General features: G+C 34.6%; 1 protein-coding gene across 1 annotated transcript in view; it reads left to right on the top strand.

Moving 5' to 3' along the window:
* The first annotated feature begins 1,668 nt into the window (after positions 1-1,668).
* Positions 1,669-23,422, top strand: part of LOC111060482 (transcriptional regulator ATRX) — a 47,858-nt gene continuing 26,104 nt past the window's right edge. The window contains 2 exon segments of the mRNA XM_039439662.1: positions 1,669-1,947; positions 5,050-10,600. Of these exon segments, the coding sequence (XP_039295596.1) occupies positions 6,679-10,600 (3,922 nt within the window). The 5' untranslated portion in view covers positions 1,669-1,947; positions 5,050-6,678.

Genomic DNA, 23,422 nt, shown 5'->3' with positions numbered 1-23,422 from the left:
AAAATAGACGCAACTGGTGCAGTCATTTGGATAGAATGCCACCTGGAAGAATTCCCGTTGTAGTCCAAAACTATAGACCTACAGGAAAAAGAGATGTAGGGAGACCAAGAAAGAGATGGGTACCGGAACAGGTTCATTAATAAACCTAATCCCTCAAGTGAAGATGATGAGATGATGATGACCATTTCTGCAAAAATCCATTATGGGTTTGAATCAATTCAAGGATTTCATGAGGAATGGAAATCTCCCAGATTTGGTTGATATTAGGGCTATGGATAGAGGTTGACCTAACAAGTGTCCTGCTATAATATCAGACGTTCAGCTACAATACAGGGTGAGTTATCCACTGAAACATCAAATATCACCTCCACTCTCAGATCAGAAAAATCACTCATCTTCAAATGCTTATAACTCAAGAATAGGAGTGAAGTTCGCCAATGTGATTAAATAATAATGAGAATTGTTAAAAACGAAGGAGACAAAAATTATACATAAAGAACATCATGGACACTGGAGGGAGAAGTGGTGAACTACCATTTCAAGAGTAATTATCGAGAAAAGAGAGAGGTGAGCTTCATAAATCTGGGACCAGAAAAAGAATAGGAGAACAAAAGAAACGAGAAAAGAGGAAAGGGGAATTATAAAAGATAGGTAAGACCAGAACAAGAATAAGGAAACGAAAAAAAAATCAGTAACAGAATGACAAAGGATAAAGAGGTGAAAATATCCGGAGGAGGTTAGAGAAAGGCAAAAAAAAGAAGGGCTTTCAGAGGGGCTAGATCATTCTATCAAAGAGAGGAGGTGAGAAAGACCATTCTAATAGAGTGAGAGGAAGTGGAAGTGAAAGAGAGAGACGGAGTGAGTGAGGGTGGGAGAGGGAAAGAGAGTGAGTGACAAAGAAAGAAGTATAAGGTATTGAATGAAAAAGACTAAGAAATTGTCAAAAAACCACTGATTTATTGATAATTCTGATTCTGATAAACAGAGATTGACAATGTTGTAATAACCGAAACCGGTCTTTCTAATTATCAATAAATCAGTGGTTTTTTGACAATTTCTTAGTCTTTTTCATTCAATATGAATAATTACCACAATATCAACTTCTCAACTACACAAAAAGTATAAGGTACTTGAGAGAGAGAGAGATTGATTGAATGAGTACTTTATGTAGATTACAATATACTGGCTTTTACACTTATAAACAATAGCTTACAATGAGGCAAATTATAGATGAATTTACATAATATAGACTAAGATTATAATTATTGAACTGTACATGATATGAAAAAAGGAATCTGTAATAACTATAGATAATATTGTTATGCATCTATATAAATTGGCGGAGCTTTGGACATATCAATGTCTATTCTTTGGAAATTATATTCAAAATACCCTTCCCACTAACTCTCCACCATTGAGAAAGTGGAAAAGAGAGGGAGAAAGAGAGAGTAAGAGATTAAAAAAGAAGGATGTGGTACATGAGAGAGAGAATGAGTGAGAATGGTGCTGGGGAGGGGTAGGAGAGAAAGAGACCGAATTCTCAAAACCCAGAGAAAGGTGTAGGAAGACAATTTAAATAGAGTGAACAGATTTGAAAGAGAGAGAGTGAAAGAGAAGGAGTGGGGGAGTGAGAGAAGAGAGAGAGAGAAGAAGATACAGTGATGGGGAGTGAGAAAGAGTCAAGGAGCTCCATTAGAGGGAAATAAGGTAGTACGATTGGGGGGAAGGTGCTTAGAGGAGCAAAGGGGCAACTCCAAATTTTCGAAGCCCCCAAACTCCGTGCCAAGTCTCTCCTGTGCTCTCTCTTCAGTAGCCATTTTGCAACCGGCAAACGCGGTAAGGTCGCGACTTTATTCGAGTTAAGTTCAGCGCGACTTGATTCCGAACTTAAATTCACAGTCGTCGATTTGAACTTAAATTCGTCAAATATCACGTGATCCACAAGCTGTGCGTAGTTGAATAATTGTCAATGTGTGGGTGTGTTTGTGTGGATGTGTTATTTATAGAATGATTGCAGGTGTAATGAATAGGTGATTTTGTTGGGAGAGGATTGAAATTGTGCTAGAAGTACCCTACAAGATTTATTGAGGTAATACTGGACCTATAAATTCAAAAATATTATTCTCAAAATTGAATAGATTTGGTGTTAATTCAAGTAATTAATAAAAAAACTAAAGATTTTATAAGATGATGGTTATTTTCAAGTATTTGATCATCAAACTTCAATGAGATTGTTCCAACCATGATGCAACAGAAATAATTTTATCTATTATTAATAGATTCACAAAGACACCAGACATTGAAATTAATTATTGAAGAACCCATCATTAAAAGGACAACAATGATCTAAATAATACACTCTCAAATTAATTTCATAAAGTACTTGTAAAAAAGGACTTACATTTAAAAAAATACTCCATTGTTATCAATTATAGAATAAATATTCATCTTAGGCGACTCCCGTGTTTCGGATGGACACGATAATCTGTCGGTCCCGGTTGCCTAAAAAGCAGTCGTTAGGTCATGTCAGAAGCCCTGAAATTGATCAGTTGCGATCTGAAAACTCTGACACCAGACCTGAGCCAGCCAGGTCACATGATATTATTGTTATTGAACATAGACTTCAAAAGCAAATATAAAATCAACATTCAAAACATGAAATTACAATAAACACAAAAATGACATGAAAATATAATGTTAATTCCAATCAAGGGTAAGAACATAATAATTATTGGTACGTCAAAGGTAGGATAAAAACGAACCGTATTGCTCCACTATGTTTTGACCTATTTGAATACATGCATCATTTTCAATATTCTCAAGCGTGAAGATATTCCCACTTTTTCATTCCTCATCATGTTTTGATAACAATTGAGATTCCAGACATGAATTTTATTTTGAATTCCAACTACACATATATTCGTCATCATTTCAATTATTAGACTATGATACTGCATCAATGCAATACAATGCTGACTCAAGGTCAATCATCAATGCTATTTAAATTCTGTTCCGTATCGATCATTTGAGAGTCAGAGATTTTATGAGTTTGGGATGCTAGATTCCAGTTATCTACCACTTTTCAAAATGTTATTTTGATAACTATCATTCAGAATCAATGCACACTTTGATATTCGAAGACTATTTTAAACCTGGAATGATTAACCTTCCTTATTTACCCCCTCTTGGAATTTTATTGTATTAGCTATCAGGGGATCAATTAACTCTACACTCAAAGACTATAATCTTTACCATTTTATTTCCCTATTGAACTAATATTTCCTCGAAATGTCCCTTATTCTATTTTGTTAAATCCTATTCCTTTCTTTCAACCTTTTTTCATCATATGCTTACTCTTCATGGGAGGGTTAACCCTAAAGAGACACACTGGGATGTTTCACACCCGAGGGATTTTTTTTCTGTTCTGCAGTTGACAATATCAAACAGATGGGAATTTATGCCCAGTCTAAATTAGGTTTGTAGTATTGTCAACTACTCTCCACCACTTCCAGTCAGTAATAGCATTCTACAAAGTCACCAGCTCATCTTGTTCTTTGTTTGGGGTGTCTAACACCCCAGAGTGTCTTTTACGTAGGACTTTTATCAAACACTTTTATTACAAAGATTTACTTGTATTGTCACTACGAATGTGGTATGGGATGATGGATCAGATTGGATTGAATGCTATGATTCTCTACAGCTTGAGATTCAAAACAATAAAATGAAGAGACGTGAGTTTTTGATGAAGTTGTCATTGGCAATGATCAAGCCATTCGTTCAAACCGGATTAGGAGCTCCAACACTTAGACGGAACATACGTACTTCTAAAATTAGTATAAATATTGATAAGCAGTGCTTTACTTTTGATTTATGTATGCACTTGGAACAAAAATGATTAAGAAATGATGAAGAATGATTGTTTTTTTTCATATTTTCAAAGAAAAATGCAAAATTAAATTGGGGTGTTCAACACCCCAGTGTGTCTACTGTGTTAGCATAAAGTAAGTGTGTCTCTGTAGGGTTAAGTGTAAGAGAGGCCTGACTGCACCCTAACTTCGCCCTCCTAGGTATAAAATAAAGGCAGTCATTCTATTCTATTCTCGATTCTATTCCATCTGATTTTCAATCACAACAATCATTTCAATTTGCTGGCGTCACAGAGTCTGTAGCAACTTAATTCTCAATTCCAATGAGAGGATTCAATAGCTACTAGTCTGTTTTTATCTGAGAAGCGTGGACTTGGCATATCACCAGATCACCAGTTTTTATTTTTGTCTTGTCATTAACACAACTGTTGTATAATTGCCTCAGTGACGTTATTGTTCTATCCTACAATCGTTAACAACGTATCATTGTTTTTATCAATTTCTAACCTTCAAAAGCAATATCACTACCCTTTTTAAGTATATTTCTATCCATTTGATAAAGTTGCTTCTCAGGAAATTATCCTACAGATAGACTCTTTCTAAATACTTCTAAGTACTTCAGTCTTACCTTAGTACAAGCTATTTCCTTGAACTAAATTAATGGTCTTGAAGTTATAACGTGCCTCAGTGACGTTATTGTTTTGTAATCTATTATTTGTGTTCTGTATGGGCTATCCCAACTCCATTCTAATATTAGGAAGTATATACATTCCACAATACATTTCCCTGAAAAATTTATTCTCTTATATGGAACAAGTCCGTGCTTAGAGGAGGAATCAATACAAAAATTGGTAGCCTACAGTACAATAAAGGAGAGGTTGATTTTACAGTATCAAATGGATGAATCAATTTATTTGCTCACGGACAATACAAAGCTACAGCTAAAGATGCATACACAATAAAATTAAACTACAATATTCAACCATTTACATCCTATTGGGATGAAATTCTAATGTCAGATCAGAGTCTACAGTATTTGACTCTAGAAGTTGAAGATTGTTCATGATATGAACATGAATTGTTCATTCCCTTCCCAGTATTGTATGAATGACGTATGAAAGCTTGTATTATTGAATGGATTGTATGACTGTATGAACGTATGATGAGTGAGAGATAATTTCAGTGTTCAAATCAGCATAATAGCATCAATACTGTGAATATGACCAGGTTCTATAGGTGACAATCAAAGGAAACAGTCTGAGAATCCAATACTCGTAAAACTCTTCAACTATACAGTGACATGTGATAATAATCAACTATAAACGGTCGTCAACTATACAGTGAGAGTGTACAATAAAGTGACCAGTTTCAAATATCATATCATCATCATTCCTGATGAGGCAGATTCATTTGACAGTGCTATCAAGTGCCAAAAAAGTTTGAAATAATATCCAAAAAAAAACAATCATTGTCGAATTTTCAATTTCTGAAGAAATTCAGAATCCACTAATCTTTACTCTAGCTACCAATGAATTAGGCTTTCTAGGAGTTGTAGTAATTTCCAATAGAATTGATGTTTTTCTCGATCAGTTAGATCTATTTGTTCTCCTAATCAGCTGATCTGATATTAGTTATCTCAATGATTGTTAAATTTCTCCGATAAGGCAAATTTATTCCATCAGTTCATCTGATATGGGTTATTTCATCGATCATTGTATGAATACTTTGTGATCTAGAATGAGACTTCCAATCCATCAAAAAGTTCCCAGCTTCTTCTGAGTGACTTTGAATACCAGATAAATCACAAGCTGTTAGACATTGAATGTGATGACGTAAGCAACCGATAAAAACGCGTCGTTTGGCGCGCTTGCCACAAAACAATGAACGTGGGCGAAGTTATAGAGGTGAAACCTACCTTCAAGTGATTCTATTAAAATAAAACTGAACACAATTTGTGTAAGTTAGCTCTTCAAGATGCCGTTCTACCCAGAAATTGGATGAAGAATTTCTTTATCTGGTGGATTTAGGACTTTAAAATCCTCTCTACCTCAAACACAGAACAGACTAGTTCAAATTAAAATAGGACAATAATTAATTGTGAAAGTGAGTTCTTCAAAATGCCTTTCTACCCAGAAATTGGATGAAGAATTTCTCTATCTGGCGGAGTTGGGACTTTAAAATCCTCTCTACCACTCTACCTCAAACACACAACAGACTAGTTTCAACTGAAATAAAACAATAATCAATTGTGAAAGTGAGTTCTTCGAAATGCCGTTCTACCCAGAACTGAAATGAGAAAATCCTACATCTGGCGGAGTTAGGACCTTCAAATCCTCTCCACCTCTCTACTTCAAACACAGAACAGACTAGTTTCAATTGAAATAAGACCATTATTATTTGTGAATGTTAGTTCTTCAAGATGTGGATCTACCCAGACTAGTTTCCATTGAGGAAAAACAATTGAGTGACTGAAATAATTATTATTTTGTTTTAGTCAAATTAGAAACCAGAACAGACTATTTTCAATCAAAATAAAACAATAAGTATTTGTGAAAGTTAGTTCTTCAAGATGTGGATCTACCCAGACTAGTTTCCATTAAGAAACAAACAATTGAGTGACTGAAATAATAATTATTTTGTGTTGGTCAAATTCGAACCCAGAACAGTCTAGTTCAGATCAAAATAGAACAATAATTATATGTGAAAGTGAGTTCTTCAATATGTGGATATACCCAGACTAGTTTTCATTGGGAGAAAAAACAATTGAGTGAACATTGAAATAATTATTACTTCGTGTTAGTTCCCTCTCAAGATGCCGCTCTACCCCGACTACCTCTACGGTGGAGGAGGAGGTAGCTCCAGCTTCTCCTCTTCACCCTACTACTCCTCCTCCTCATCATCTTCTTCTCCCCCCTCTTCGCCATACGGGAGGGTGGGAACCCATTGGCCAATAATTGGCTACTCGCCATTGACGGCCCTCCTGTCAGCCAATATCAGTAGTTTGAACACAACACCGCGACGGGCATACACACCGTATCTAACATCGATATCTGAGAAATCGATATCTCCCTCGTTGGGGAGACATCTTTTCGCTAACCGTCACTCACCTAAAAGTAAGTTGTTGTACTACCAGTCTCGTCCAGTTACTATCAACACTGAAAACATCAACCTCTCCAAGGATCACATCAAGGAGAAGAAGGATAGTGTGTCCATGTCAGGACCCATTCAACGGGGTAAGACTGTGGTACGTATGCATACAAAGAAACTCAAGGAAAACCCTGGTTTGAAGAAGGGTGTGAAGAAAACCCCAGGTGCCATGTTGATGGAGAAGTTTCTGATCAAGGAACCGACCAAGGAGGTAGAGTACAACTGGAGGGAAGAGTACAACAATAAAAGGAACATGGAGAGGAAGGTTTCCCCTGACACCACAGAGGTGGAAGTTCTAGAGAAAACTGTGACCAAAGATGAAGAACCTATGGTTGTTGATGATCAACCAAAAACTGGTCAACCAAAGGTTAGTGAAATAAAGGTTGATCAACCAAAGATTAATCAACCAAAAGTTGGTGAAACGAAAGTTAATCAACCAAAAATCAGTGAAACGAAAGTGAATCAACAACCAAAAGTTGATAAGTCGAGTGGAAGTGCGTCTTCAATCGTTGAAAAGTTAGCCAAGGATCAAGTAGTTTTGAAACCTCTTTCAAAGTCCCCGTTTTCAAAAGACAGCCAACAGAAAGTTCCTGAAAGTACAAGTAATGTTTCGAAGTTTCCTTTCAGTCAACAACAGAAGGTACCCGTGGCTACAAAAGATGATAAGTTGAAAGGTGTTCCTTCCAGTGATAACACTTTGAACAAGGACCAAAGTGGGTTGAAACCTGTATCAAAGTTCCCTTTCTCGAAAGAAACTAAACAGCAGAAACTTTCTGAGAGTAGTAGAAGTGTCGTACAAGATAGTACTAAAAATGTTGTGGAAAATAGTACCAAAAATGTTGCACAGAAAAGTTCCAACAGTGTTGCAGGGGAAAGTACGGGACATGTTGCTCAACAAGATACCAAAAATGTTGCACAGCAAACTACAAACGCAATTGCCCAAAACAGTATCAACGATTTAGCACAACAAACTTCCAAAAACGTTACCACAAAAGACGAGTTGGATAATAACTTCAAATCAACAGAACAGAGTGAGAGGAAAGATAGTGCAGTGGTTAGAAAAAGTGAGACATCTGTAAAGAAGACTGAAACTCTACAAAATTCACCAGTGATTGACGAAAAATCTGTGATAGCTAATGAAGATGAAGAAAGCAGCAAATTTGGAGAAGTCTCTCCACCAGTGACGTTCAGGACAGAGTTTGTACTTTGGGGTTCTCCTAACAAAGATGATCAAAGTGAGGATAATAGAACAACAGGGAGCAAGAGAGAAGACACAAAAGGATTAGTTCATAGAAGTTCAATAGACTGTTTGAAATCTAGTGCAAGTGAGAGAGTTGGATCAGTTGATATGGGACAATCTGTAGTAGATACTAAAACTAAGGTGGCTCCAGAAGAAGAAAAACAAAGCATTTATGAACAAAAGTCAAACATTCAGAAACCAAAAGTTTCAAGTCCAACAAGTGCCAGTTCCCCAGTTAGTTTAGATAGTAAAAGTGATGTTCCCTGGACTCAACCTTCAACTATAGATAAAACTAAGATTTCGAATAAATCTGATCCCAAAAGTGTCAAATCAGAGGATAAACAGTCGACTGCTACAACTCAAGATAAAAGAAAACAGTCGATTTTCGGTGATACTTTGGTGAAAAATGACAACATCAAAATAGCTGGTATACAGGTAAAGACTAACAATAATGTTACATCAAAAGTGGATGGACTTAAAACAGGTTCGAAAACTTCAGCTGAGGCAAGGACTGGTGAGAAAAAGGGAGGAGACAAAAATGAGGGGAAGAAAATGTTTGAAAAGACTGTTCCTCAGTTCCTAAATAGAAACAAGATTGAGGAAAAGAAGGTTGATGAGGTGAATAAAATACAGAAGGATGATAGAGTTGAGTCCAGTTTGTTGGGGAAGAATGTATTAGGATCTAAATCATCCCAGTTATTGAACAAAGAGAGAGATATACAAGGAGAAGAGAAGGTAGATGAGAGAGTAAACTCATTGAAAACTAAACCTGATTCCACAAATACACTGCCAACTGATAAGGATCTAAATTCATTCTTGAACAAGGATAAATCTCTTCCAAAAACAAATCAAAATCTTCAAATAAACGGACCAAAGAAGTCAACAACGTTGGAAGAGGTTGACGCTAAGAAAACTGTGAATGATAAGGTGGGAATGAACTCAAAAGAGACCTCAGTTCTGAAATTGGAAGACAACAAATCAACGAACAAACTAGAGGAATCAAGTTCGGTAGATTCAAGTTCCTCTTCTGTAGAATCAACAAGTAAGACTATTATTGAAAAGAAAATCGATGGAAAATTGTCCAAAGATGTTTCAATCTCCTCAAGTACTACTGTTGTTGAAAAGAAAATCGATGGAAAATTGTCCAAAGATATCTCAATTGTAGAGGAGAAAAACGCAGAATCTGTTCTTGATAAAGTCTCGCTGGGGAAAAACATTGACATCAATGGAAAATCACTACAGGAAAACAAATCTTCACAATTTGACATCAAGAAAACTAGTCTCGAAAATAGTGATAAGGAGAAAGTCGAAACTAATCTAAATCTTGTGAATGGAGGAAAAGCTTCAACGTCTTCAGATGGAAATCCAGTCAACGCTGGAAAAGAAAAGCACGATTATCCTAAAGAGGAGAGTTCAGTGAAAAGTGTTACAAATATAGGGAAACAAAAGATAACCAGCCCCAAATCTAGTAATGTTCTAGTTGACAAAGTAGTGGGGAAAGATAGTCCAAAGAAAGTAGTAGGTAAATCAAAGGATAGTACTACAAAGAAGGGGAGTCCACTAGGGAATAAGAAAGGAAGTGGGGAGAGAGAGAAAGGAAGTAAGGAAGCAAAGGAAGGAATTGGGGAGACAAATAGAGAGAATTTGATAAAAAAGAATAATGTTTCAACGTCAGAGAATAGTTTAGTAACTGAAAAACTAGCAAATAAAGGAGTAGAAAAAGTTGAGGAACTAAAAGATAAGACTGTGATAAGTGGTTTTGATGAAACTAGTAGTGATTCAGCTAAGAAAAAGACAGAAATAGTGAAATTAAGTGGTGTGAGTGAAAAAACTGATGTTAAAAATGATAGGAAACTAGTTGAGAAGAGGGTAGATGTAACGAAAACTAGTATTGAAGTGAGAAAAAAAGATGGGAAAAGTTGTGAAAAACTTGAAAAAGAGACGAATATCAGTAAAACAAATGAGGAGAAGATGGTGGAAGAAGGACGGATGACCGTGCGAAGAAGAATGACAAAACATAAAACAAACTTGTCTGAGACTAGGATGTCGTTGATGAAATTTGAGGAGAAGAAGAGGAAAGAATTGGAGGTGAAAGGAGAGGAGAAGAAGATGTCGAAAGATAACGGAGTGAGACAGAAAGTGGGAGATAAGAAACTAGATAATTCATCTGATGTGGAGGTGGAAGTTGTCCCAGTGAAGAACACAAAGGAAACGGAAGAAGAAGATGTGAAGAAGGAAGAAAGTGAAGAAGAAGATGGAGACACAGAGACTGAAGAAGGATCGAGTGAAGAAGAGGATGATGATGAATCCACAGAAGTAGAATCGTCCAGCGAGTATGAATCTGATGGTAAAGTTGATTTTAATATTATTTATGCTTCGGTATTTTTGTGGCATGGTTTTTGTGAGAAGGTTTGTGTCATGTGAAAAATGGGAAAGGCTGTCAACAGATTTGGTAAGTTACTTGAAAAAAGTTCTTTTATTTTTGAAAAGCTCATTTCTCGATTCTCAGTTAACTTATATTAGTTTGAAGTTTTGAGTACTCGTATTTATCTAGAAGCTTGATAAATAAGGCAGAAAATAATTGTGCGGTTGCATAAAAGCTGGTTAAATTTAAACCGTGAATAATTTCACGAGAACCTATCAGGGAAGCCGTCTTTTCTGGAAGGCCTTCTATGATTGGTCTTCGTGGAATAACCCAGGATTGAATTTAACCGACTTTTGTGCAACCGAGCCATTGAGTTGAGGTTATCAAATATCTGAAATAAAACCTGGTTATGCCTAAATTCTATTTCCAACTGGAATAAGATCCAGCTCGTATTTCGAATATATGAAGAATGCTAAGTAGCTTACTCATGTATTCGTATTTGTTTCTCTCAAATATATTATCCAAAACATGACCGGTCGAATTAGAACATAAATAATATGATCAGTGATAGAAAAAATAAATAGTGATGAATGGTTCTTGTAATAAATTGGAATCATTGTTTCAAAGTATTTTTGATTATTATTGAAACCCCATCAGTACCAGAAAGAAATAGTCCTACATGAAAGTAACTTTTTAAGAATTCAATCACAGAATAGCTATACATCAATTGTTTTTACTATGATTCATTATACTTGTAATTCCACTTCTAATGGACCAGCTAATAATATTCACATATTATTGATATACATATCCGCAATGGTCTACTCTGAAACTTGACATAATGACATCTTGAAAAATTGAAAATATGCCTATAACCATCCTCTGTTAATTGAGAATCTATAAAATTTCAAGTTAATCAGTTGAGTAGTTGAGACGTGATGATGCATCAAACATAATTTTCCTATTTTGTACGCGTATGAACCAGTTCTTTTCTTTATTAACCTATATTATAGATATCCCTCAGTACCAGAAAAATTCATTGAAGTTTTTGAGTATTCAATTACAGAAAAGCTTGTTTTTGCTATGATATAACCTGCTTGTAACTTCATTTTATAATGGACTAGCACCAGTATTCACATATTATTGATGTACATAATAAACTCGAGGATATCTTAACCCTTAAATCATTACAATAACAAGCTACCAGTCTTGGTTATTACACCATTATCAATCTTGAGCTTTCAACAATTAAAATTTAACCTATTTTTTCGGATATGTTATTCATTATCAAAATTTGGCAATGGAATAGTTTAGGGCTATGCCTGTTTTTCTTTCCCGATCATATTCATGCGAATTGTTATCATATCCACAAATGAATAAATAAAATCTCTGCTATAACATCAAATATGATTAAACATAACCTATTTTCCGGTGACATTTATTCATTATGAAACTTTGGCAAAAATAGTTTTGGGCCCAGCCTGTTTTTCTTTCCCGATCATATTTATATGATTTGTTATCATATCCACAGATGAATAGATGAATGAAATCTCTGGTAAATTAAACTATGGTCTAGAGCAACAGAATTTATGGAGTAATTAAATGTCTAGCAAGTGATATAAATGGTTAATGAATGAATTGAAATGGAGAGAAACTGGAAGGAGGTATGAAGGATTCAATCACAAGCATAACTGAGCAGAACGGTAATAAAAATTAACTTTAAAATCAAACTTAAATGTACAGCAGCAGAATTTGTAGCAGGCCTAGTGAGCATCTGAGCAAGCTATATTATTGGTAGATGACAAATGCCCAAATAAGGAGAACGTCTGCTATTGGTCTAGACAATCCAATCCCACAATTCGCAGCTCATCCAAACGTCACAGCAATGGTGGTTTGTACACCAAGCATAGTAGTGTAAATTCTTGTCATTTTTATGACAATTTTTCAGATTAAAAGCAAGCCAATAACGAAAAAACAAATGAAGAAATAGGAGAATAATCTAGAACACAAACTACTTCTACAATAAATTGAAAGTGATATTTTCGAGCTCAAAATTTAAGTGATTTTATTCTATATTTTGTGAATATTTGAAGTTTGGTTTTTGTTTTAACGGAAGTTTCATTATCAATTTATCTGAATTTTAAATTCTTTGTTTTATTCTGATTCATAGTTTCAGATTGAAGATTTGGTGTTGAAATTGAAGTGAACATAACCTACATAATATTTGGACGATTTGTGACAAAATCAGGAAATTGAAGAAGTTTTGGGCAATAGCCTGTTTTTTCTTTACCGACTATTGTATTGTTCGCTCTATGTACTCAATTATAGCAGGAACGATCCTGGTTTCAGTACTGCACTTTTGCTGTAAGTTGGAAGGAACCAGGAATTTGATTACAATAATAAAACACGAAATTACTGAGTAAAGAACTTTCAACTCCGAAAGCTCTATGAGCAAATTTTATAATTACATTCTAATAGGCTAGCTAGACCACTACCTCCGTAAACAAAGCCGCAGTGCATTCGTGTGACGTCAGCACAGGTAGGGCTTCTACGCCAATAAAAACACTAGCTGATATAGATCAGCTGAAATCGACGAATTTTTATTGGTGTATGAGCCCTACCTGTACTGACGTCACACGAAAGCACTACGGCTTTGTTTACGGAGGTAGTGGCTAGACACACATTGATTTTTGTTCGTAAGATATTTTGTCGTCCTCACAAATTCCATTAGATTAAACACATGATGTTTGTCAAGTTCCGTTTAATCTTATAGAATCCATAAGGACGGCAAACATTGTACGAACAAAAATAGACGTGTGTGTGTGCAGGGCTTAATTGTGTAGGAAAGTAATGACTACTATCATAGCCATCTCCAATACAAGGCCGCGGCCTACGATATTGCAACATCGCAGTGTAGGCCTAGAATCTAATAAGTGATTGGCGAAAAAGATCAGCTGGTATTTTTTTATATATTTTTCACCAATCATGTATTAGATTCTAGGCCTACACTGCGATGTTGCATTATCGTAGGCCGCGGCCTTGTATTAGAGGTGGCTATGCTACTATAGATGTGGAACCAACCATTTTGCAGATGTTTGCAAATTATTTCATCATTTTTTGTAGAATATAAAAGAGTATATTAAAAAGAATATATTTCAGTTTATCAGAGATTGACAATGGTGTAATAACTGAAACCGGTCTTTCTTAGTATCAATAAATCTGTGTTTTTTTACAATAATTCCTCAGTCTTTTTCATTCAATATGAATAATTACCACAATATCAGCTTCTCAACTACACAAAAAGTGAAAAAAGAATATAAAAGATGATTGCAAATTATTTCATCATTTTTTGTAGAATATAAAAGAGTAGTCTATATTAGAAAGAATATATTTCAGTTTATCAGAGATTGACAACGGTGTAATAATCGAAACCGGTCTTTCTAAGTATCAATAAATCTGTATTTTTTGACAATTCCTTAGTCTTTTTCATTCAATATGAATAATTACCACAATATCAACTTCTCAACTACACAAAAAGTGGAAAAAATATATATGAAAGATGGGGAATATTGATAGAAATCTAGGATATCATTTATCAAGAGTGGTCAGTTTTACCTGTTCAAATTTAGACGATTCATGTAGATACATCACATTACAATATTATTGTCAATTCAAATTGAATTCTATTTGAGAATTCATGGAAAAATTGTGATAACAAATGGAGGAATATTGAGAAAGTATCTGTTTTCATCAAGCCTCGCATCATCTACGTTCAATCCTGAGGCTTATTCATGTATCATCCTCAACAATTTTAGAGGTATCCAAGATATGAGCCTTTTAGAAAGAAAAATAGAAATCCTAGTACCCTTTTTGAAATATTTATAATATCATATTTATATATATATATATATTATATATATATATATAATATATATATATATATTTAAAATAATATAATATCACAACAAATATTTTTTTTCAATTCAATTTATTTCCATCAAAAAATACATCAATAAAACAATTACATCTCAATTCAATAACAAATATTTTCAGGAAATAAATATTCCCCCACATAGACTATTGGTTCGTGTGTGGGGGAAGAATTCCTATCTATAATAACTGTAAAATAAAAAAATTAAATCAAGTGATCACTTGGAAATGGCATCAATGTCCGAAACATGTTGTGATTAAATATTTCAAAAAGGGTACTAGGATTTTTATTTCTCTTTCTATTTCTATAAAAGTAGCCCTATACAGAAAAGAGATGAATATGAGCTTTTTGTATGTTATGATTTAAGTTGAGAAGGATTATTCAGAGTTGAGAAAAACTGAACAAAAATTGAAAAATATCATCTTGGATAGAAGAATCGTAAGCACTCTGTATTATATCATAAATGAAAAAAACATGACAATGTGAATAAGAATATTGAAGAATATCAGTAAGGATAAGAATTTATAAGGAGAAGGAGAAGAATATCCACAGTATAAGAATATCCCATAATAGAGGTTATCTTTTTTTCCAAACTTGAAGCCGATTATTTGTTAACTCGAGCCGATTACTATCGAATACTGACTATTATTACTGTTTTGGCCGGGTGTGAAAGTGTAAAGGTGCATACAGATATACGCGCCACGAACATGAGCAATTATTCACTTTTAATCAGCTGATTATATCTGTATTTTTACAGAAACGGTAAGATACAGATATAAAAAGCTTGGCATCAGCTGATTCAAAGCTCATGTTCGCGGCGCGTAAATCTGTACGCACCTCTACAAGCAGAATATCCATGCAATAATGGAACAAAAAACATGCAAGAAGAGAAATTTAAGGAAGCACAAGAACAATAGGAGAGCAATATAAAATATATAGTCATCTGATTAAAAGTGAATTGCTCATGTTTGCGGCGCATATATCTGTACGCACCTTTAGAACGGCACAGTATGAGAGAACGGCTCAGTAAACTAACTCCGTAAACAAAGCCATAGTGCATTCGTGTGACGTCAGCACAGGTAGGGCTCCTACACCAATAAAACACTAGCTGATATAGATCAGCTGAAATCAACGAATTGTTATTGGTGTAGGAGCCCTACCTGTGCTGACGTCACCAGAATTCACTACGGCTTTGTTTACGGAGGTAGTGCTCAGTACCAGCGTCACATAGCTCCAAAAAAATAACTATAGTGAGGTCCACGTTATAATGGCAGTGGATAAAGATAGAAGAATAGCGATGCCGATTCTCTGCATTGATTAATTATATTTCTACACTGTCAAAAACATAATTGGCATCGTTGTGGACCTAGAAAAGGATAGTACCACCGGCTTTGTCGAATGGTAGACAAGGATAGCAAAACCAAAGTTGATCAAATACTGTCATTATAACGTGGACCTCACTATAGAAGGTATATCCGCTTGAGTTAACAGTGAAATTTGGAACATACACGCCCTTCAACATGAGATACCTTCCTTTGCTATCATTTCTCTAAGAAACTCTATGATTATTATAAATATCAGTAAGATATCATCATTTTTATGACCTTGAAAAGCATCTAGACATGCCTGACCCAAAATACGAATCACATCACTCATCTCCTTGTCATTGATCTTTGGGTCTAGTGTGCAGAATACTCTACAACAAAAACCCACCTATAAATAACCTCATAACACTCAAGCTGCCAAAAGAAAGTTTATTTATTTATCCATGCCCTGAGAGGGGATATATAGTGAGGTGCACGTTATAATGGCAGTGTTCGTTTAGCAATGGTATTGCTATCCTTGTCTATCATTCAACAAAGCTGATAGCGCTGTCTCTTTCTCGCTCTGCTCTGTTGCCAGATCTTCTTTTAAAAATGTAGAATAGTTAATTGATTAACAAAATATTTAATCTTGATTATGAAATTCTTTTCTTGAAGCGATAATCGGTTGAAGTTTTATTGCTATGAATGAATATGGGGATTATTTCCTAAATCGGTCACAAACTTTTCGATCCAAAATAAAAAGAAGCAATGTTGAGAAAAATTATTGATAAATATAATCTCTTGCTCAATAAAACATAATTGATCATTTTGAACGAGAATCAACAGTTAATATTACATCAATAAACCTGTATCAGCTACCGTCTATGGAAGGGATTGACAAGACAGAGAATCGGCAACGTTGTTCTCCTATCGTTCTCCACTGCCATTATAACGTGGACTTCACCATAGCTCAGGTAGCCAACTGTCAAACTGCCCTATGGCACTTTCACCCAGTGTTTACTTGAACAATAAAAATGATTGGAGGACATTTTTGGACATGTGCAAAAAAATCTATTCTGCTAATCGATGAATATAGGAGAGGTAGTGCTACATGCCAATCAGTTGAGATCGGAGCTTGTTCGTGGCGGTACATATTATAGATTGAAAAGTTTTAGAACGTTTTAGATTAATCTGAGAAGTGTTAGTTGAGTGCTGATGCTGTATTATATAACAATAAAATATTATTATATCGAGTATAATATTGATAAGAACAATATGAAAATTTGTAGTACCCTTTTTTATTTAAAATATCACAACGCCTAGTTTCGACAATAACTCCGAGTATAATTATTGTTATGATCAGACTTTGAACGCGGTTACATTATTGATCAACATCTTTCAAAATTTTATAGTTTTTTCAAAGTTTGGAATTTTCTAATCAATTGTGATTGATTTAATTTAATTGAGAAGTATTTTTTTAGTTTAAAAACGGTAAATTGAGTGTGTAATTGAAGAATGTTGAAGTGACACATAACCTAGGTACATTTGGACTCTTGTATAAATTAGAATTGGAACCGTTTTGGGCTTATAAGCCTGTGGTACTTTTCTGTAAGTTGTGTAATTCTGAATGATTGAATAAATGAATAAATAAAAGTTTTAGATGGATCGGAGAAGTTATATTTCAATGATAGAAAGTTTGATACTAAGATATGATGTCAAGTATATCAGTGCCGTGATTAAAGTTTAAATGTGATTACGTTATTGCTTGACAAATTCTAGAAGTTTTAAATTGATGTATTAATTTGATTCGATTGGAATATTGAGAGTGTACATAGTGAATCAACTATTACAATACTACTGTAGTTTCATCGATGTGTGAGTGGGTTTAGAGTGAGACAGCCTTTGAAGATCTGAAAAATAAGATCAGAGTTCAATAGAAAAAGTATAGAATTATAACTATAAAAGTAGGTTATAAGAGTATAAGTATAAAATCAGAGTATTCACTCTCTAATTAAAACCAGTTCTATATAATTCTTGGAGATCATATATGAAAAATCATCATTGAACCCTCATATATTCTTCGAATCACTTTTCAACAAAGCTGAACAACTTCAAAATAAAGTTGGCTCTGTGAAAAAATTGTTATCAGATCTACAAATCTAAACTAACTCTTTCAAGCTGTAAACAGTTTCAAGTTTATTTTTCAAGCTGGGATGAATTCGAGGAAATAATATGAAATATTCTAAAGCTGATTTCACTTTTCGAGCAGTTCTTGGTATCATACATTATCTGATTTGGAGATAGAGTGGACTGATTCTTAGAACATTATTATATTTGTGACTACCTCGTATGGACTGATTCCTCGAAAACTATGAACTGATGCTCGTGAATATCTTAAAACATTCAAATTGCAATTAGAAGGTACAATCTTGTTTCTCTCGAAATAGTAAAGGAGTAAAACTTTATGGAAATTCACAAGTCTTGTTCACTTTGGGTCGGTCTACGGAATTAGCATGAAAGGTGTTCTGTACTTGTGAGCATCATCTTATCTACAATAGAAATAAATATTTGTTAATAAATACATTTCTACTACAATAATTCGAATCCACTCTTAAAGCGTATAGAAGGGATAATAGAGCAGAACAGTGGAAACAGTAGTTTAGTACTCGTAGAATCAAATAGCAAAATCAAAGCATAATAGTAGACAGTGATTCAACATTAGAAATAATTATTATGCTCCTGTTCTGCTTCATAGCTTTTGTGACGTAGTTACAATTCCTTAAATGATGTGAAATCATTGGAAAATAAGTGTTGACTAGCATATCAAGTCAGTTTTGGGAGAGCAATCTTTATTATTTACTGTGTTGTATCTCTCAGAGACGTATGGAATCTTCTAGATCAACTTCAAACTCAACTACTGGTTCAAATCCACAGTTAACATCTCAATCAACTGGTCAACTGAATCACAAGTTAACTGATAGTTCAAAGCCCCAGTCAAACCAAGTTTTAGAAGCTCAGTCGACTTCCAATACAGAACTACCGGTAAAACCACAGTCAACCCAAGTTTTAGCAACTCAGTTAATTCCCAAGACGGGAAACTCGGTAAAACCTCAGTTATTAAACCAAGTTCTAGTACCTCAATCAACTTCTACGACAACGGCAAAACCTGAGTCAAACCAAGTTTCAGCAACTCAGTCAACTTCTAAAACAGAACAATCGTTAAAACTCCAGTCAAACCAAGATTCAGCAAATCATTCAACTTTTAAGACAACGGCAAAACATCAGTCAAACCAGGTTTCAGCAACTCAATCAACTTCTTCGACAGGACAATCGGCAAAACCTCAGTCAAACCAAGATTCAGCAAATCATTCAACTTCTAAGACAACGGCAAAACCTGAGTCAAACAAAGTTTTAGCAACTCAATCAACTTCTTCGACAGGACAATCGGCAAAACCTCAGTCAAACACAATTTTAACAACTCAATCAACTTCCAGAGTTAACGATCAACCAGTACCCAAACCAATTCTCAAAAAACTTCGAAAATAACTGATGGATCAATTCCTGAGACAATTCAAAAACCTATCAACGAATCGGACCTAGGGGCGATCACAATATCAACTCCTAAGAAACTTGTGAACAAAAAAGTGAAATCCAAGTTGAAAACGACAGTAGTTAAAGCTGTTGGAGAGAATAGCTCTGAAGATTGTGGTGGAGATATTGAGAAAACTGAACCAAAACTGTTGAAATCAACAGTTAAAGTAGTTTCAGATGGAAATCTTGAAGCTCCTGGTGGAAATATTGTGGGATCTGGACAAAAACCGATTATAAAATCAGATGATAGTAACGAAGAAACATCTCCCAAGAAAAAACTGAGACCCAAGAAAGCCAATGTAACACTGAAGGCAGCTCCAAAACCAGCAGTTGAAACAGCTACCAAAGCCACTCCAAAAGCTGCTGTTAATACAGCTATCAAACCCGCTGATAAAACTTGTGCTAAGATAAATTTGAACTCAAACAACATCAAGTCAATTCTTAAAAGAACTGAGAGAACGATTGCAGATTCAGTTGAAGCCAATAAACAAACGAAACCAAAAATCAAGTTGATTCCTAAGGAAGTGGGAAAATCAGTTGAGAAATCAACTGGGAAGTCAAATGGAAAGTCAGTAGTTGAATCAACTGGGAAGTCAGTAGTTGAATCAACTGATAAGACCGTTGTTGAGACAAGTGTACCTAACCTCAAAAATGATGCTACATCTAAGTCTCCAGCAGAAGTTGTGAAGGAACCGAATAGTTTGAGTAAGAAAAAGTTGGGAGTAAGTGATGAGGAAAAGAAAGAGAAAGTAGAAGAGGAAGAGGAAGAGGAAGAGGAAGAGGAAGAGGATGAGGAAGAGGATGAGGACGATGATGATGAAGAAGACAGTGAGGAGGAGGAAGAAGAGGAAGAGAGTGATAGTGAAGAAGAAGAAGATAGTGAGGAGGAAGACTCTGATGATGATATATTTATAGTTGAATTAGTGCCGGGTTCAATTCTCATACGTTATAAAACAGTGAAAACCAAAGGGAAAGCCAAATCGAGATTGAAAGCAAGTAGGTTACTGTTTATAATATTTCTTGCATCTGTAATATATTTGGGAATGAGGTATGCTTCTGAATATGAATTAATATTCCAAACTTACAAACTCAAATGGGATAGTTTCCACAATACGAATCTAATATTGTCCTCCTTCTGATGTGCAAGTCAATACTTCCCACATTGAGTGAAAATACTAATTTGTTATCGGATGGGCACGTTAAACTGTCGGTCCCGGCTGAAGTATGACAGTCGTAAGGCCCATTGACGGCTTAAATTATGTATTCAGGCGGTGGGACCTTCCCGCAAGGGACTCCCCACCAACAAAAGCCATACGAATTTACTTTTTTACTAATTTGAATAATGTCACAATATTGCAAAAATCAATTTGTACAGGATACAGCTAAATCTTTTTCTATTCTAAATTTAATAGTATTTCCTATAATATTAATTTTTTGAATATAAATCCCTTAGAAACCAGTTTCAATGAGAGATTAGAATCAATTAATTCAGATTGGACTTTGTCACCTATAAATTTGGAAGAAAAATAGCACGAGGACTACCTTATTATTTTATCTACCAATGTTATTACATTAGTGTCATTGTAAATAAATAAGTAATAAACGATTGATCCTACTTTGGTCTTTCGAATAAGTAATAGGAGTTGATAGCTTCATAAATTACACAGAATATTTATTATAGCCTTTTTTCCAATGGAATATAAATATTTGCTAATACTGTACCAAGAATATCAACTACTCTAGAATCGTTCTCATTAAGTTCGCGTGAGGCTACTGGGCAGTCCTTAAATTCGTGTCATAATAGGAATAGGCTTTGATTCATATTAGTCCAGGCAACGAATGCTCAAATGAAGGTATAGAAGGAAAAGTTAGGAACACAATTTCGAACTTCACAGCTCTCTCAAGGATAGTAAGAGGATTAACATATCAAAAGTCCTCACCCCTACCCCCTGTGCTAAAGGGATGGGGGTGGTTTGAAAGAACTATTTTTTCATTTTTCGCATACATCTCAGAAACTATGCATCTTATGAACATTTGTATTCCGTACAAAATTGAAGCTTACTAAATAACCAATAAGTTTTATCCTCTACATTTTTTCCATATCTCTCATAGTTTCTGAGATATCCGCTCTTGAAAGTGAGACATTTTCTGAAAAAACACTTCAGCCTCCATTTTTTTCATCTTTTCGACCTAATAGTTTTCGAACGATTGATGAAAAAAAAACTGTGCTGATTATGAGCTGATAGAGCATCAAATTATCTTCAATTTGATGTATATTTTCACTATTTTACGCATTTCCCTACGACTGTTGCAGCAGGTTTAGTGTTTAGAGTGAAATTTTCTGTTCAGCAACAATAGATCAGTTGACAATGAAATTTGAAGGGAATGTTTGGAACACAATTTTCGACTTCGCAGCTTTGTTGAGACTAGTTTGGAGGTGAGCATATCAAAAATCCCAACCCCTACATCATGTGCTAAAGGGATGAGGGTGGTTTGAAAGTTGTATTTTTCACTTATTACTTACATGCTTATATCTTGGAAACAATGTGTTCTATTGAGGACTTTTGATATGTTAATCCTCTTACTATCCTTAAGAGAGCTGTGAAGTTCAAAGTTGTGTTCCTAACTTTTCCCTCTATAATCTCTCGTTGACTGAACTATATAGGCTTTGATTGAGGAATAGAACTCTAGATTGACATATCACGTTTTGGCTATTCTTCTCTCTTATGATGCTGTTGATAACATATTCTATTAAAGTTACAATGGTTGTACCGTATTCTATTCACATACTCTATTTTTAAGTCTATCATACTGTATACATTATCTTATACTGTAGTATGTTTTCCATCTTACACTATAATTCAACAATAACACTTAGGCTCAACTCACACTTACGCGACTCAGGTCGAGAAGAGACTCGACTCTAGTTGAGAGCATGTGTTTTCAAATAGCAACTTCGCGGAGAATAGAATCGACTGGTCTGAGTGTCACCATTTGAAAACACCTGCTCTCAACACTAGAGTCGAGTCTCTTCTCGACCTGAGTCACGTAAGTGTGAGTTGAGCCTTAATAATTACACTGTACAAATAATAATTTGCACTTTCCAAATAATTACACTTATAATTTACACTTTCCAAATCCAGGAATATATCAACGATATTGTTTCATTCGATTTATTATCGAATAATATGTTTGGATTCTCTTGAAACATAATAAACTGTGACAAAACCTTGTTGCTTTGGATTTGTGACACAGATTGTGACGTCAATTGTCACCGAAAATGCGAGAAACTGATGCCAAATCTATGTGGTGTCAACCAGAAATTATTGGGTGAGGCACTAACTTCCGTCAAAAGAGGTAAAAAACTGAATTTTTCGCAAATTGTATAATGTTCAAATCGCTTTATAACATTTTTTCACTAATAAAAAAACCCAAATCATGATCAACTCTGGTAGATTTATCAATTATCTCTTTGAAAACTAAGATAAAATCTGTCAAGATGAAAGCTTAAATTGAATTAAATCTAACGTTGAAAGAGGTAAACTGGGTTCTCTTCAAATTCACTCTCAATTATTATGTTTAAAAACTTTCTCTACTGATATATTATATTTCATGCGTATGGCATATGGGAAAAATACCATAATATACCAACAAGTGTAGTTGTTTATAATCAATTAAAACCTCTCCTGATAGTTCATAGAAACTAAATAATTCAAGGTTGATATCAAATCATCTGTCATGAGTTTTGAGGTCAAATCTACAGAGGCAAGACAAGTTAATATAATTAATACATGGAATAATATCATTATTCTCTTATCAAGTACAGGCATAGAGGGAATATAACATAATGTAAATAGATATACCATGGTATAGGTCATTCGTTTTCCAAATTTCAAGCCAATATTTCGTTAAAAAAAGCTTATTGTCGACTACTGTCTATTATTACTGTTGAGAGAGTTATTATAGTATCAGAGACTA

This window comes from Nilaparvata lugens, chromosome 13, assembly GCF_014356525.2.
Source record: "Nilaparvata lugens isolate BPH chromosome 13, ASM1435652v1, whole genome shotgun sequence".
Classification (NCBI taxonomy): Eukaryota; Metazoa; Arthropoda; class Insecta; order Hemiptera; family Delphacidae; genus Nilaparvata; species Nilaparvata lugens.
This window is presented reverse-complemented; position numbering and strand designations above follow the sequence as displayed.